Genomic DNA, 18,289 nt, shown 5'->3' with positions numbered 1-18,289 from the left:
TGAATAAAATTTACTTAATGACTGTATGTGTCTTTTACTTTATACATGATTTGTAAAGTGTAATCAACAAATTCAAAATACTTCATATTTCTGAACTGAAACAGGAGCATTTGGCAATGCTACATGAAATGCAATGCCCAGCAGACTTGATGGTGCACACCTGTAATCCTACCATTTGGGATTCCTGCTATAGCAGGAAGATTTGAGTGAGCTCAAAGCCAGCTTAAGTTACAGTGACTTTCAGACTGGCCTGAGCTATAGTGTAAGACTCTATGCCTCAATTCTCTGGAGTGAATTCAGCTCATAATATACAAAATTCTATTATAAAGGCACTGATAGCTAATCTAGGTTGTCAATTGGACACAACAGGGAAGAGGGACCCTCAGGTGAGGGACTGCTTCCACCAGCTAGGCCTGTGGGGCATATCTTGACTGCTAGTTAATATAGGAGGGTCCAGCCCACTGTGGTCTGCACCATCCCAAAGCAGGTGGAAAGAAAGCAGCTGCAGGTGAGCCTGGGAGCAAGCCAGTCAACAGCATCCCTGTGTGACTCTTCCATGAGCTCCTGCCCCGGCTCTCCTGGAAGACTGTCTGTAACCTATAAGCCAAAATAAACCTTTTCCTCCCCAAACTGTTTTTGGCCACAGTGTTTAATTACAGCAACAGAAACCAAACAAGAACAAGCAGAGAAAGCAAATTCTAAACTTTGAGAAAAATAGCTTGTTACCACAAGATCACATTTGGTTTTAAAACAGTGCGTGTTTTTTTTTGTTTGTTTGTTTTTGTTTCTTTTGAGGCAGTGTCTCATGTAACCCAGGTTGGCCTTAAACTCCTGATCCTAGCCAGGCAGTGGTGGCGCACATCTTTAGTCACAGCACTTGGGAGGCAGAGGCAGGTGTATCTCTCTGAGGACAGCCAAGGCTACACAGAGAAATCCTGTCTCTAAAAAAATCAAATAGAAAAACCAAACAAATAAACCCCTGATCCTCCTGCTTCCAGCTCCTGAGTGCTGGGATTACAGGAATGTACCACCCACAGCTTATGAGCTACTTGAGATACAACTCAGGGCTTCACTCATGCTAGGCAAGCACTCTACCAACTGAGCCACACCCCTTGACCAACAGTAAGCTTTGGTATGCCAAAATCAAGCAACACAAACAATCCTTAATGTCACTATTTTAACTATTTTCTTCTCAACACTGGAAAGGAATAAACTGAGCAAGCCAATGGGTGTTCCAGTTACCATAGGTTCTGTCCTTGCTTGGGCACTGTGGTCTCCACAGCAGGTTCTAGTGCTGATCCATGGTGTGCATTCACACTTGCATTTTTGCCTAAGTTTGCTTTCTTACCTATGGAAAACGCAAATGTTAAGTTTAACATTAAAAACTCAACTCCTTGTTATAAACCTAAGCAGACTACATGCCCAGCCCCACAATATACAGATGCTGCCTACTAATCACAGAACATGTTTATAATTACTAAACAATTAAATTTTAATTAATAAGATTTAAGAACTATCTAAAACACTCCTATTCCCAGATCCATGAGTATTCATGTTATATAAGACCATTACATAATATGCAAAGTTATATTATGAGGAAAAATGAAATTCCAAACTTTGAGAAAATATCTACGTGTTAAAAAAAATATTTTTAGCTGGGTGGTGGTGGTACATGCCCTCAATCCCAGCACTTGGGAGGCAGAGCTAGGTAGATCTCTGAGTTTGAGGCCAGCCTGGGCTACAGAGCAAGATCTAGGACAGGCACCAAAGCTACACAGAGAAACCCTGTCTCAAAAAAAAAAAAAAAAAAAAAAAAAAAAAAAAAAAAAAGAAACAAACAAACAAAAAAGTTTTTAAAACAGTGGATATCGGGTTGGAGAGATGGCTCAGAGGTTAAGAGCACCGGCTGTTCTTCTGGAGGTCCTGAGTTCAATTCCCAGCACCCACATGGTGACTCACAACCATCTATAATGAGATCTGGCACCCTCTTCTGTATAAATAAATAAATAAATCTTTTTAAAAAAACCAGTGGATATTAATATCGTATATGTAGTATGCAAGGTCCCCAACTCTCTTGTTTGTAGTAATAGTGACACGCAGTTCCTATTGGAAACTGTATTTTCAAGTCCTTTCCAGGGCTGGCATTTTAGCACAGTAGTCTTGGACTTTCATAATGCTAGGCAGCCATGCCTCTGCCAGGGTAAACAGCTGGCACTGTACACTGCAAGTAGCAGCTATGGAGCTAAACTACACATCTGGAAGGTTATGTGTAATACATCCATTGAATACATAGTACATTACATTTTTAATGGGATTATCAGACACAACTGCCAAGAACATCTACATTTATTCGCTACAGTTCAACAGCTGCACAGTTTAAACCTTAGGCAAACTGATCTTTTAGGGAAGAGGTGGTGCAGCCTTTAGTCCCAGCACTCAGAGGCAGAGAAGGTGGATCTCTGTGGGTCTGAGGCCAGCCTGATCTACAAAGTGAGTTCGAAGACAGCCTGAGCTACATAAACAAACATGCGTGCACCCACACAAAAAAGATATCAGGATAGAAATGACTAAATAACTTTGTATCAAAGCAAATAAAGAAACTGTTCCTTCTGTAAGATGTGGTGGCTCAGCCTTTAATTCCAGCACTTGGGAGGCAGAAGCAGGTTGATCTCTGAGTTCAAGGTCAGCCTGGTTTACAGAGTGAGTTCCAGAACAGTCAGGGCTACACAGAGAAACCCTGTGTTGAAAAACCAAAACAAAAGTAAAATAAAAATTTACCATGAAAGCCGGGCGGTGGTGGCGCACGCCTTTAATCCCAGCACTCGGGAGGCAGAGGCAGGCGGATCTCTGTGAGTTCGAGGCCAGCCTGGACTACCAAGTGAGTCTCAGGAAAGGCGCAAAGCTACACAGAGAAACCCTGTCTCGAAAAACCAAAAAAAAAAAAAAAAAAAAAAAAAAAAAAAAAAAAAAAAAAGAATTTAAAAAAAAAATTTACCATGAAAAAGCCTTAATGTTTTTCGCTGCACAAATAAATGAGTGGTTTTCTTATCAATAATTCTGCGAGGATTAAGTTTGCATTAGGAGTGTCTCTAAAGTTATTATAACCCAATGACTCTTAACAGGGAGGGAGCTGCCTGCCACAGGCCATGTGCAGGGTTTGGAGACATCTGGACACAGCTAGTGACATCTAGCGGGCAGAGGTGGAGATGCTACCAAACTTCCTATCAAGGCCCATAGGACGTTTTCTAACTACAAAGAAATCGCCTAACTCAAGCATCTTCTAATCTGAAAAAGGTTCCTTCTTTTTGAATATATTCAACACATATACACACAACTGAAGAAAGAATCATGTATCCAGAAGAGCACACTCACATTTATTTTATTCATTAATATACCTCATGACCAGCATTCAGTAACTCTTCATAACTCTTCTAAATCACCCATTTCTTTATTTATTGGAGACAGGGTGGCTCACAAGTTTCTGGGCCTCAGCGGATACCAGGCCTGTACACATGTGGTGCACAGACACACACAGGCACAACAGCCACAGACATTAAAAAAAAAAAAAAGAAAGAAAATTCCATACTCACCCCTGTCAACTTTAAAAAAAAAGTATTTTTATTTCAAAAAGGAATAAAAATCAGGCAAGATGTTGCATGCCTGTAATCTCAGAGACTTGAGAGGTAGAGGCAGGAAATCAAGAGTTCAAGGTTGTCCTAGGCTACAGAAAAGACTCCAAAGCCAGGGCTCAAGGGCTAAGAGCACTGGCTGCTCTTCCACAGGACCAGGGTTTAAATCCCAGATCCTACATACAGGGCAGCTAACACATCTGTAACTCTAGTTCCAGTCTGATGCCCTCTTCTGACTTCCACTGGTAATAAATGCACATGGCACCACCTTGCACATACATGCAAGCAACACACATACTTATAAATCTTTTTTTTTCCTCTTTGAGACAGGGTTTCTCTGTGTAGCCCTGGCTGTCTTGGAACAACTTGCTCTGTAGAGCAGGCTAGCTTCAAATTTAGATTCACTTGCTTCTGCCTCCCAAATGCTGGGATTTAAGGTGTGGGCTGCCACCACCACCTGGCTTACTTATAAAACCTTTAAATAAAAAAGTCTTCAAAACCATCCTAGTTATGCGATCCCAAGCAAGTGGTGGTCTCCCTGTTTTGTCCCGTTCAACTCCTGGGTCCAAGCAATCCCCTTGCTTCAGCCTTCCAAGGAACTGCAACTACAGACTCCTGTCTTTGTGCCTTAGTCCCATCAGCCTGCACCTTTGAGACAGGGTTACACTATGTAGTCCAGGTTGATCTCAAAATCACAACCCTCTTGCCTCAGGGTCCTAAGAGCTGAGACTACCTTCACAACAATCAGTCACTTACATAAAGTTAAATATTGTCTATATTCTCCTTACTAGAGCTACAATCAAGTGACATTCAGGAGCTCGTCTTTTTTGCCGTCAAACCCCCAGCACACCTAAATTTGCTTTGCATAATACATGGTTCATAATTAATTTTAAAAGTAGAGAAAGAAGGCATGTAACTGTTTCCTTGGTCTCCTACCTCAATTCTAGGCTTGACACCTCTACAGACATTTCTGATTATTTATTTAGTTTTTTCAGTTTTTCGAGACAGGGTTTCTCTGTGCAGCTTTGGAGCCCATCCTTGAACTCACTCTGTAGCCCAGGTTGGCCTCGAACTTACAGAGATCCACTGCCTCTGCCTCCTGAGTGCTGGGATTAAAGTAAAGGTGTGCACTACCACCGCCTGGCTTTACAGACATTCTAAGATACAAAATCTAGAAACTATTTCTGTAAAATCTCTAACCACATGCACCAGCTCCTCTCTCATTTTGCTAGGAATACTAGGTTCTCTTCCTCTCTACATGCTCATTCTCACCAAACTGAGTCGGAAGCTAGGGTGGTCATGAAGAACACAGGCACCTGGGGTAGGTGACAGGAAAGGCAGTCCTCAGTGTGGCTCCCACCTCAAAGTCTGGAGAAGTACACAATTGCAATCCTGGCAGTTAGAGGCTGAGGCCAGAACATTGATAGTTCTAGTATAGCCTGAACTATAGAGCAAGACACTGTTTCAAACAAAAAATGTTTCATCTTTACAAGAGGAAGGTCCAAATACACTCAATAGGAACAGCACTTCAAATTTACATCTTTCTCCAAGACAGCAATGTACAGCACTGTTTCTGGAGCAATGGTGTAGTCACAGATCTCAGGAAGTCACACACTCACAAAGGAGAACCAGTACTCCACAGTGCTTTGTGCTGCTCCATACTTCAGACTTCATGTATTTTGGACATTACCACTTCCCACCTGTGACAGGCTGACACCATACTCTAAGTCAACAGCCTCTGCAGCACATATACTTACTTCGGGGATAGTAATCCTCATCAGGTGAATTGTTGTGGTCTTTGCGGTGATGCTTGAACCGGTAGTCAATGCTGTTATGTACCCAGCCCTTTTCAATGAACAACCCTGGGACTTCATTTGAGAAGAGCCAGTATCTACAAAGCACAACCAGCACTTAGTTAATAACACCCAGGATAAGTGAGACCATGGACAGGGGGGAGCAGGAACCCAGCTGGCAGTGCCTTCCTCACAATCTGACAGACACAGAGAAGTGGTAAAGAAAGAAAAGGTAACAAAGATGCCTTGGCATCGGGAACTCAGCTAAGGCCTGTGTCATTTCTGTAACGTCTATTCTGTATCTTTAGGTTCCACACAATGCATGAATTTAAAATACTTAAAAAAATGATTTTATATGTGTCAGTGTTTTGTCTTCTTGTATGTATATGTGACTGGTGCCTCACTGGGATCAGAGAGAGTGTCAGATGCCCTGGAACTAGAGTTACACATGGCTGTGAGTCACCAAACTCAGGTCCTCTACAAGAGCAGTAAGTGCTCTTAATCACTGAACCATCTCTGCAGCCCCAAATTATTAAACCATTTTAAAAGAAGTATTTGGATTACAGTTCATCTGTCTGCTATTTAATTTCCTATCTATCTTCAAGGACCAGAGCAGACTCTTCCCACCTCCAGCACTAGGAATAGAACCCAAGGATTATGCAAGAGCTCTGCCACAAGCTAGCAGCGAGCCTGGGAGATTGTCTTATCTAACTTTGTAAAGGTAGCATCAGCACCAGTAATAGTTAATAAAGGAACAATAGGCAATCATGCCTACAAACAAGTAGAAAACTGAATAGAACAGTCCATTTCTAGCACCTAACTCGTAACAACATGACCATCCACAAGACACAGAAATTAAGTCAAGTAACTTACCTGTTATGGTTGCGGTCTGTACCGATAGGCGTCCGGCGGAGGACGAGTTTCGCCTTGGCGATCCCTTCCTGGAAAGCCTTCTCAGCAGCCGCCTTATGCTTCCTCATTCGTTCCTCTTCAGCTTCCCGTTCCAATCTCACTGGTAAAGATTAAAAACCAGAAAGTGTCTGTATGAAGTACATGTTTACTTACTGGTCCTTCCTCTGCCATCTAAAGTGGAACTCTATGATCCTCCTACAGTCCTTACATCTTCACAAGGTCACACCCCTCACTGCCACAGGACCCCTAAACAGACCGGGATGAATTAAAGAGAAAATATTTCAGTCAAGCTGGACGTGATGGCGCATGCCTTTTATCCCATAGAAGGCAGGTAACCTCTGTAAGCTCAAGGCTAGCCTGGTCTACAGAGGGAGTTCCAGGACAGTCAGGGCCACACAGAGAAACCTGTCTTGAAGAACCAACCCTCCTCCCCCAAAAAAAGAAATATTTTGGTCCAGCAGAAGCTGACAGCAATCTGTCTTTAATATGTATGTATTTATTTATTTACAGACAGGGTCTCTCTATGTAGCTCTAGCTAGCCTGAAACTTGCTATATAGATCACGCTGGCCTTCAACTCAGAGATCTGCCTGTGTCCGCCTCCTGAGTGCTGGGATTAAAGGTGTGTACCAACACTGCCCATTGCCTGAATGTCACTGACAGAAAAAAAAAACAAAAAACAAAAAGAAAGTAAGGACAGGGAAACAGAGGCAGTAATTACTGTAGAACTGGGAGTGTTTGCCTAGCACTCAAATCCAAACGACACACACACACAATATTATACCAACTAACACTTGGCTAATCAGAAAGCTGATGCTTTTTTTCCGCTTTTCAGACAGGATCTCACTATGTATCCCTGGTTGGTCTGAACTTAGGGATGTCTTATTCTTGAGTGTGGAAATTAAATGTGTAGGCTACTGTGCCTGCTTTTCCCATTCCTCTTCTTTAGTTTTCCCAGGGTTTCACAGGTTACACAGAGTTTCTCTGTGTAGCTCTGATTGTCCTGGGCTCGAACTCAGAACTGCCTGACTCTGCCCCCATCCCGCCCTGCCCCGCCCCACCCCACGCTGGGTTTAAAGGCATGCAGCACAAAGTCATTACCTGGGGGGCTGGAGAAATGACTCAGAGTTGGGAGCACTTCCTGCTCTTGCAGAGGATCTCGATTCACTTTTTAGCACACCCACATTGCAGCTCACAACCATAAGTAACTTAAGTTCTAGGGGCACCAGGCAGATATATGGTATACATATATACGTACAGACAAAGCACTGTTTTATATAAACATATAAAACAAAGAGTAATACAAGAATTAATGTTATTACTTCCTATGATAAAAGAAAAATCATGGGGTTAGGAGAGTTGAGACAGAGTCTCATATAGCCCAGGCTGGCCTCCAACTTGATTGACATGTGGAATTTTGTTCAATAAAAACAGTCCATTGGTTGGATAGTGGTGGTGCATGCCTTTAATCTCAGGACTTGGGAGGCAAAGGCAGGTGGATTTCTGTGAGTTCAGAGCCAACAAATGAAGTTCCCAGACAGCCAGAGCTGTTGCACAGAGAAACTCTGTGTGTGTGTGTGGGGGGGGAACAGACGAACAAAACAACAAATAAATAAAACCAAAAACAAACAAAACAGTCTATCAATCTAGCCTTTCAGTTTTTCCCTGTCAAATTCTACTACTATAATGTTCAGAAGACTGCTATTTACAATGTCATAATATTTACATCAGACCCTCCATCTCTGATGATCATCTCTACAATATGGGGAAAACATAGAAACATTCGTCAACAGATAGGATCTTTAAAAAATAAAGTAAAAATCTATTTATTTAAAATTTAACATAGATTTTTTAAAATTAGCTCAGTATTGTAGCATATGTATTTAACCCCAGCATTTGGGAGGCAGAGCCAGGAAGATCTCTGAGTTCCAGGCAAGCCAGTGGAACACAGTGAGATACCGCCTCAACAAAACTAAACAACATGGAAAAGCTCAGGCTAGTGGTTAGCGGTGAGTGGTGAGTGCTTGTCTGGCACATTCAAAACCCTCAATTTGATTCCTGGAACCACAAAAATATGATCAAGTATAAAATTTGTGGCCTTTAATAAAGCTTTCTAGACTGGTTAACTGTATAATTACAGCAGTTACAGAAGAGATTAAGTAAAAAAGTAAATGTTAAAGACAGAGCTGGTGAAGACATGGAAAATCAAAACCCTCACCCTGGTGATAAGAATGTAAAACTGAACAGCTGATTTGTAAAGGTCTGGGAACACTTCAAATAGCTAAGCATGGCTACAGAACTCGGTAATTTCATTCCTAGGCATATATCTCACCTGCTGAAAAACACTGTTTACATATGGTTATTATTACATGGTTTACTACCATCCCCAGGCCCTCCACTTATTTGCTTGTTTGTTTATTTCTTTATTTAATAAGTATTATGGGTGTTTTGCCTGCATGTATGTCTATGCACCACTTGCATGATTGTGGAGGCAAGAAGCGGGGGTTGGATCCTCTGGAATTAGTTGTGAGCTGCCATGTGGGTCCTGGGTCCAAGTGTCAGGAAAGCCTGAGCTAATAATAAGAGCTTGTCTCAAAACTATGAAAAAACAAAAATATCTTAGAGAGTGCGAGGTTACTACACATAGAACAAGTTAATAATTATGAGAGATACCCTACCATTATTCTAGTGCTTTCTGTTCTCCTACCCACAAAAAGGCTCTCCTGACCCTCTCAGGACAAATGTTACCTTTGGTTTCTCTCTCCTGGATCTCCCGCTTCCTCTTGGCTTGCATGCTAAGCAGCCTCCTGCTCTTGACAGCACTGATCATGTCATCTGCTTCCATTTCAACTTGGTGTTCAATCTTCACGATCTCCTTTTTCCTATCCATCTTGCCAAGCCCGTTCTCCTCTTTGCCGTTTTCTTTATTTCTGGCTTCCATCTCCTTCCGCTTTTGTTTTTCTGCTCTCTTCTTATCATTCTCCTCCTTCAGTACAGCAAGCCGCTCCTTCCACAACTCTGCAGACATCTGCTGTCTTGTCTCCATGTGGTCTTGCACAGAGTACGTCATGAGGATCCGGTGGCACAGAGCTGTCAATATTCGCAGCTTCTCCTCTGAGGTCAGCTCAAAGAACTCTGAGGTCTCAAGCTTCTCTAGGAACTCATCCTGCACCTCGTTATCCTCAAATGGGGTGGGATCTTTATTGTCCTCGGTTTCTGAGCCCTCACTGTCCTCCTGCACATCACACCTGCGCAAGCAGAGGCGGACCAGCTCTGAGACAGAATGCAGAGTGAGGGGGATCTCCGACAGCTTCATCCCCAGTTCTCCATAGTCTTCTGCAATTTCATCCTGAAGTAAGGTCTGGAGCAGAATGACCAGCACTCTGTTCAAGTACAAAAAACCACCTTTATCTGCACTCAGGGCTTCCATTAGGGACACAGCAGTGATGGGGTACTGAGCATCAGGCAAGAGCAAGCCCGAGTAACAGCTTAGGAACTCCACCACCAGGGCCACATCCCCAAAAAGGGTGTTGGGCAGCCCTTCAGGGGTATCTACCAGCTTGAAGGCCGGGAGGTTCCTGCCACCCAACTCTTGGTCCTCATATCGCTTCTGCTTTTCTAACTTCTCCAGCATTTCCTTCTCCCTCCGTTCTTTGGCTTTTGCCCGCAGCCTCTCCTTCAGCTCCTGTCGTTTCTTTTTCAGATATTCCTTCCGCTGCTCTTCAGACATCGAGGCCCACCTCTTTTTATGCTCCAGGAGCTCGTAGCGTTTCTGCACCAGAGTCCGCAGCTCTTCTGGAAGACGGGCTCTATCTTCATTGGAGAGGATGCGAGCTGTTTTGGAGATAACGCAGGACAGGGCGCTCTTCTTGTCCTCTTTGTCTTTATTTTCTTTGTAATAGGCAATCAGGTGCAGGGCGGCAGGAGGCAGGTGTTTATGAGGTTTCCCAGAGGACCTTGGCACACCCCCAGAACTCCGTGGGGCTCGAGTCATCTTCTGGGTCCCTTTGGCCATATCCAACAGAGTCATCTGCTTCATTTTGGTCTTGGGAGTCTTCACACACTTGCTGGGTGATTTGGAACTGCCTGTGGACTTCTGACCGTTCAGGATGCCTTTGCTTCTGCCCCTGGCCTTCAGAGGTTTGTCGCTGTGCTTCCCTGGCTTCCTGGTGCCTGGGCCCTTCTTGGGAATGTGGAAGCTGTGGAGCTTGTTGGGGGACATGATTTTCATCACCTCTTCCAAATGCTCTTCTGGAGACTTGGAATTCTTTGAGTTCTTCACTTTGAGTGGTGGGCCATTTAAGGACTTCTCCAAGTGCACATGGCACCACAGCTTAGGGTTGAGTGGAGAACTCAGAGAAGAATTGTCTCTTTTAGGTTTCTTTGAGGGTTTCCTGTCTGGAGATCCAGTATTCCTCCTCTTGGTGGAGGGGTTGAGAGTCATATACTAAAATTTAAGAATAGGAGCAAAATTACTTTTCAAAATGAAGAGTAACAAGCAGTATTTAAGCACTGGAACGGTGCTCTTCTCCATTACATAAGTAAAGCTACACATCCAGGTCGTCGCCACAGTGAGACTGTGTCTCCAAACAAAACTACACTCTGCCGACGTGGTGACGGAAGACCTGTAACCCCAAAATTTAGGCAGTGGAAGCAAGAGAATCAGAAGTCTATCTTTATTACATACCAAGTGTGAGGCCAGCCTGACTCACCTTAGACTCTGTCTCAATATCCCCCATCCCTTAAAACGTGCACTGTGGAGCTGTACAGTTCAGTGATAGGATGCTTTCCTAGTTTATGTGAGAACTTGGGTTCCACCTTGAGCTCTACAACAGAAGCCCATCATCCTGTGACTTAGACGGTTTACACAGCTAGCTGTGTTTAGATATGCATGAGGTTCTCAAATAGTTCAATGAAATCTATGAACACTTTCTCCAGCTGTAACAACATATAAAAACTATGCCTACAATTTCCAAAGTCTATCAATGAGCCCCAGATTAGGAAATAACTGATCCAGAAAACAGCAGCATCTCAAGACTTTAAGAAGTACTACTCTGGGGGAGGGGAGGACTAGGAGAGAAGGAAGGGGAAACTGCAGTTGAGATGTAATATATGAGAGTAAAAACAAAAACAAAAAATAAATAAAAAACAAAATACTACTCTCAACCTTGGGTATGGCTCAGTGGTAGAGCCCCTGCCCAGAGTCCCCCAGTGAGGGGCCGGGGTGTGGCTCAGTGGTAGAGCCCCTGCCTAGAATCCCCCAGTGAGGGGCTGGGGTGTGACTCAGTGGTAGAGCACCTGCCTAGAATCCTCCAGTGAGGGGCTGGAGTGTGGCTCAGTGGTAGAGCACCTGCCTAGAATCCTCCAGTGAGGGGCTGGGGTGTGGCTCAGTGGTGGAGCACCTGCCTAGAATCCCCCAGTGAGGAGTGAGCTGTGGCTCAATGTAGTTCACATGCCTAACATTAAAAGCTTGTATTCCATCCCCGAAAATGTGGGGTTTGGGAGTAGTCCTGTACTTGAAGAGTCAGATCTTAATCCTTTAATTTTATGTCTCAGCTTCAATAGTTTGTGCTTTAAGTAGAATATACTATCTAAATACATTTGTCTCAACCCAGAGGCACATGTTACTATGAAAACATAAGTATGGAGAGTGACAACAACGCTGTTCAGATCAAGAACCCTCCTGACCTTGGCTCCTGGTTTCTCAAACTTTTCTTTGTCCTCTCCCATGATGAGAAACTCACTTCTATGAATACATGAACTACAAGCTCATTTATTTTATACAGCTCTTATTCATCCTGTGTGCTGGGGGTTGTATGCACATGCCATGGTGGTGTGTGGAGGTCAGAAGAAAATGTGAAGGAGTTGGGTCTCTTCCCACCATGTGGGTCACAAGGATTGGATTCAGATGGTCAGCCTTGGCCACAAGTATCTGTACCTACTGAGCTCTATTGCCAGCCCCAAATGCTTACAATAATTTCAATGCCCCCGATTCGTTCTCACTGGTCCTCTAGTTTACAATACTCCAATCTCACAAGACTTTACATCCATCCCTTTTTATCACATTTTCAACATCTCAACCTGTTGGTTCTTCTTTTTTAAGAGATGAGGTGTCAGAGCCAGGCATGGTGGCTTACACCTATGATCCCAGCACTCAGGACTGAGAAGCATGAGGGATTCCCAAATTTCAGGACAGCTAGGGCTACACAGTGAGACCCTATCTGAAAAAACAAACAAACAAAACAACAACAAAAAACAAATACCCTTCCAAATAAATAAAAATAGGATCTCATTATAGTGCCAGGATGACCTCAAAACTCTGGACTCAAACCATGCTCCTAAGCAAGCCTGGGGAGTAGATAGGACCCAGTAAGTGGACCACCATGACTGGCTTCCACCCTACTTCACCTCAATTTAATTCTAGGCAATCATTACAATCCATCTCATAGAACCCTACAATTTTCTTCATATTCCGTATTTACTTGGAAACCCCCAGTTTGCTCTGCCCCAGGCTGTACATGTCCATCGTAACCGTGGCTGGAACAGAAAAGACAACAAATCCCTTGCTGGCACACCAAGAGACCCGAGCTGGCCCCACTCCCAGTGCGTTCCCTTCGAGTCCATTCCCCTTTCCACCACTACACTCACGTCTTCTGGCTCCTCAAGCCTCCACACCTCATTTCCCTCACACAGAATTAGTTAAGAAGTGGCCTGGCATGATTGCTCATACTTACAATCCAAGCCAAGAGGCTGAGGTTGAAAGACTGCCATGTATGAGTCTGAGATCAGCTTGGACACTCTATCAGAAATAAACAAAATAAACAAAAGGTAGGTGGGGTAGAGGGCTAGTGTGGAACCACACCACACACCTGAAATTCCAACAGTTGGGAAACTGGGAGGATTTCCTCATGTTCAAAGTCAGACTTCACTATAGTGTCAGACCTAGTTTCAAACACAAACCAAAAAGACTTAAGAGTTTAGAATCTGGTCCACTGGACACAACAGCAGTTTCTGTTTCAATATATATTAAAATTTTTAACTGATTTTAATATTTTAAAGAATGTAATTGTAAGTCAGGTGTGAAATGTACAAGCCTGCAATCCCAGCAGGGATTGAAAGATGGGCAGGAGGGTTAGGAGTTCAGGGCCAGCCTGGGCTACAGGAAACCATGTCTCAAAACAAAACAAAACAAAACAAAACAAAACAAAACAAAACAAAACAAAACAAAACAAAACAAAGAAACAGAATAAGCCAAAATAGTAAAGTTAACATTTAAATACAAACTAAGCCGGGAGCTATTGGCACACATCTTTACAGCACTTGGGAGGCAGAGGCAGGCGGATCTCTGTAGGCCAGCCCAAGTTGAATGAGACAGTCAAACAACCGCTCATTTTAGGAAAAAGACTGATGACAACTTCTCCTCTGGGCAGCAGCTATGCATGCGGACACCCATTCTTGAATGGACAGGGCTAACTGAAGAAAATCGTGGGAGTGGATTGCACACAGGCCAGTGAACAGGGCAGAGACTACAAAACATGAGCTTGAGAGCCCCTAAGATAGGCACAGGGGAATAGCTAAGGTGATAGAAATCTAAGAACCAAGAGGTAAAAATATGATGCTCTGAAGAGTGCTAGAGCTGCCAGGGTTAGAAACCGTTACTAAGATGTCCAACAATGTCAACTGAGGTTTAGCCAGGCATGGTGGAACATGGCTGTTATCCCAGTATTCAGGAGGAAGGAAGGGGAGCCATTCAAAGAGGACAACCTGGGCGGCACAAAATTCTGTCTCAAAAAAGAATAAGAAAAAAATTAAACATTAAGGACAGAATCAAAGAAAGAAGCCCATAGAACCACAAGAAAACAGAAAGCAAAACAGTTGGACTTGAGAGGCTAGGCCACAATTAAACTCTTCTGGCTAGTAACTAAACCCCCAACTTTAAAGCCCAAGCTGACTTCAGAATTCCAGGGCATATTGGCACATGACTACCAATCAGTCCCTCAGGAAGCTGAGGCAGGCCTGGCTATATAATAAGAGTCTATCTCAAAATGAGAAAAAAAAAAAAAAAAAAAAAAGCCCTATCAACTATAGGTTAGTCTTAAAAAAAAAAAAAAAGATTTATTATGTATAATGTTCTGTCTGCATGTATCCCTGCAGGCCAGAAGAGGGCACGAGATCTCATTACAGATCTGGCTGTAAGCCACCATGTGGTTGCTGGGAATTGAACTCAGGACCTCTGGAAGAGCAGTCAGTGCTCTTAATCTCTGAGCCATCTCTCTAGCAGCATAGGTTAGTCTTTTAACTGGCTGCTTTAGTGCCCAATTAAAACTGAATGTTTTGTTCCATAGCAGCCTTCTCAGGACAAAAGTTTCACCATCTTACAGAACAACTCTAACCATGACTCCTGAGATACCTTCCCCCAAAGTAGAATTTCCTAGTTGTAGTTTCCCAGAACTAAATATCAAAATGTTAAAGAGGAATAAGCAAAAGTCAAAAACTTATTCAAGGTTACATTCATTTATAGACAATAATAATATAAGTATTTCAAATAGTGGAGTATTTCCGAGACAGTCTTGCAAACCCCAGCAGCAAGTGAAAACAAGTGTATGCTTTCAGACTGGCCTCCTCTTCAAGCAGCCCAAACAACTGCAAACAGGACAAACACACTAACACTCCAGCTGATGCTCAGGTGCATACTAAAAGTCTTAAGAAAAAGAGACTATTCAGGTGGCGCACGCCTTTAATCCCAGCACTCGGGAGGCAGAGCCAGGCGGATCTCTGTGAGTTCGAGGCCAGCCTGGGCTACAGAGCGAGATCCAGGACAGGCACCAAAACTACATAGAGAAACCATCTCGAAAACCAAAAAGAGAAAAAGAGAGAAAGACAGACAGACAGACAGACACTAGCCGGCAGCAGTGGCACACACCTTTAATCCTAGCACTCAGGAAGCAGAGGCAGGTGGATCTCTGAGTTTGAGACCAGCCTGGTCTACAGAGTGAGTTCCAGGACAGCCAGGACTGTTGCACAAAAAAACCCTGTCTCTAAAACCAAAAGGGGGGGGGGGAGGAGGAGAGAAATGAGACTAATCAAGACATAAAGTTTCATTTTAAGATTTTAAATAGATACCTTTAACAGGTATCATTAGAAATAGGATGTCCAACTCAATGATTCTATTTCTTTTTTTTAAATAATTAAATAAAATAATTTAAATACAATTTAAAATAAGGTGCTTTCACTTCTGCTTAGAAGTATACTATTAGGAAGAAATAATATGGACAGTTAATTGAGAAGAGTTCCAGCCACTATTCTCATCAAGTCATACCACATTTAAAGAAAAAAATTTGTTTCTTCCTAAAAAAATGAAGAAATAAACTCACTCAACCCCCTCCCAAAAGGCCGGCTCCCAGCGTGAGCAGTCCTTCAGTAGCTGGATCATCTCAGCATGAAGCATGCTGGGTAGTCACAGCCAAATGGGAGCTGGCATGGCTGGACTCAGGGGGATCTGAAAAAGTATAAAACCACTTACTTATGTGCTAAGGGTCTCCCCTATCTTCCACTCAGCACAATTCTACAAGACTGATATAGAGGGGAAGAAAGAATGGAAAAACCGGAATAAAAATATGAAAATTGTTTGGCGAAGGCCCTTTCTCACTGCTCAATAGTTACGACAGCAACGTGAGAGGCCACAAGTAAATCAGAATGTATAGTATTCTACTTTGTTCTCATCACAAAGAACAGGGCCACCAGGACTGTATGGCAAAGAAAATGTTTCTGGCTCTATGACAATGGGGAAATAATCTGGAGCAATTCAATCTGAAACAGAATTAATAATAAAAGCAGTCTATCTACGCAGCCAGGCCAATGGGAACCCTTGTCGATGAGTGCCTGGTATCTTAGTAGGTGTGTCTGTTTCTGTCTTTATGTGATTCTGTACACATGGCTGCAGGTGAGCTGAGTGGCCAGAGGTGTCACATTTGTAGGAGTGAAGGCAGTTGTGAGCTGCCTGATGTGCTGAGGTTGGGTCCTCTAGGAGAGAAGCAAGTGTTCTTAACCATTCAGCCATCTCTCCAGACTCACATACCTGATTCTTATTCCACTAGTTTGGGTTTTTTATTTGGCTGTCTGTCTGTTTTGAGACAGGGTCTCTCTATGTAATCCTGGCACTTACTGTGTAGACCAGACTACAGAGTTGAACCCACAGAGATCCACTCACTTCCTGAGTGTTGGGATTGAAGTCAGGCGCTACCATATGCACCTATCTCGTCTCTTTCTTTACTCACTGCACGGGGGACAGAGCCAGGGCCTCTCATGATAGACAAGTATTCTACCACCAAGAGACAACCCCAACCCTTCCCACTCTTCTCAGTCACTCAAAACAACACAGCAGGAGTTTGAAGGCAATATTCATATAGAACTTATCTCCATCTCTGTTTTTAGTAAGTTAGTTGGGAAGGTTTTTTTGATTTTGTTTCGTTTTGCTGCAGTGCTGGATACTGGGCCCAGAACTTCCCAAAGAGAGAAAGAAGAATGGAGACAGAGGAGTTGCGGGAGGTGCCTAAGCCAAAATCTTGGCTTATCACCCACTTTTATTTGGTTCTAATTAGTGCTGGCTGGCCTCTAACTCAGAGATCTGTCTGCCTCTGCATCTCAGATTAAAGGTGTGCATCACTATGTTCAGCACATAAATTCAGTTTAGTTAATAAAATTTTTAAACTTTTATTAACATCCTGGTTAGGTTTTTGTTAGCTACAGTTATCTGGAAAAGGAACCTCAACTGAGAAAATGCTTCCATCAGACTGCCCACAGGCAAGATTATAAAGCACTTTCTTGACTGATGATTGACTTAGGAAGGCCCAGCTTCCTGTGGGTGGTGCCACCCCACAGCTGGGAGAGTGGCTGCAGTTGTATAAGAAAGCAGACCAAGCAAGCCACAGAGAACGAGCCAATAAGCATCATCCATCCATGATCTTTGCTTTAGTTCCTGAATGAATTATCGGTTGTTTAGAGTTCACAAGCTATCTGGGCAGTGGTGGTGCACGATTTTAATGCCAGCATTTGGGAAGCACAGGTAGGTGGATCTCTTTGAGTTCAAGGCCAGCCTAGTCTACCGAACTAGTTCCAGGATAGTCAAAGCTACAAAAAGAAATCCCGACTGGAAGAGTTCAAAATCTGCCATAAATCTAATTCTACTGTGAGTTACTAGAGAACAGGAACTTATCTAGCAATGCTTTATTTAGGTATCCAACATTAACAGTGACCTTACCTTATACGGGTCAAGTAAAAAGTCACTGAATTTGCTAGGCAGGGAATATTTCTTCACCAATTCATCTTCTACCACCCAAGGTGCATTTTCACCAGTACCAGCCCGTAAGGCATTATGCCGAATAAAGTACCGAAGTATCTCCTTATTTGGTGGTCTCTCTGTTCGAATCAAGCTGTCTGCTGGCACATTGCTGATGATCTAGGTGAAAAAGCAACAAAGAACTCAGCACTGGGACCATAAGCAATTAAGCAATGAGAACAAACACTTCGTCTCCAAAAGAGAAAAAATGAATTGTAACTCCATGGGGGAGGGGGAGGGGAACGGACGGATGGACACCTATAAATTAGAAGAAAAGGCAGAATTTTGAGATAGAATTTCAACTGAAAAGAATCCATAGGTAATTTGTCAATAAAATGTCAATTAAAATGAGTATACACTTTCCAACTTCACACTAGCAACTTCTCTAGTTACGACTTTATCTTGGAAAGTAAACAGGAAGTCTTTTAGTAGAAGAGGATGAGGATTACCTAAAGATCCATCCATCAAGGATTCATGCTTGGTGCATTCCTATAATCTCAGCACTGAGAGGCTGAGGGAGGATGACAGTGAGCTTGTGGCCAGCCTGGATAACATATAGCCAAACCTTGTCTCAAAAATACAGAAGAAAAGCGGGTGGTGGCGGAGGAATCTCCATGTT

General features: G+C 43.2%; 1 protein-coding gene across 1 annotated transcript in view; it reads right to left on the bottom strand.

Annotated features, from left to right (window-relative positions):
• Window positions 1-18,289, bottom strand: part of Baz1b (bromodomain adjacent to zinc finger domain 1B) — a 60,378-nt gene that overhangs the window by 19,969 nt on the left and 22,120 nt on the right. The window contains exons 6-10 of the mRNA XM_006971297.4: window positions 17,593-17,790; window positions 9,081-10,779; window positions 6,296-6,434; window positions 5,387-5,520; window positions 1,243-1,348 (exon numbers count right to left, since the gene is read on the bottom strand). Of these exons, the coding sequence (XP_006971359.1) occupies window positions 1,243-1,348; window positions 5,387-5,520; window positions 6,296-6,434; window positions 9,081-10,779; window positions 17,593-17,790 (2,276 nt within the window). The remainder of the gene's footprint in view (window positions 1-1,242; window positions 1,349-5,386; window positions 5,521-6,295; window positions 6,435-9,080; window positions 10,780-17,592; window positions 17,791-18,289) is intronic.

This window comes from Peromyscus maniculatus, chromosome 23 (genome assembly GCF_049852395.1).
Source record: "Peromyscus maniculatus bairdii isolate BWxNUB_F1_BW_parent chromosome 23, HU_Pman_BW_mat_3.1, whole genome shotgun sequence".
NCBI lineage: Eukaryota > Metazoa > Chordata > Mammalia > Rodentia > Cricetidae > Peromyscus > Peromyscus maniculatus.
This window is presented reverse-complemented; position numbering and strand designations above follow the sequence as displayed.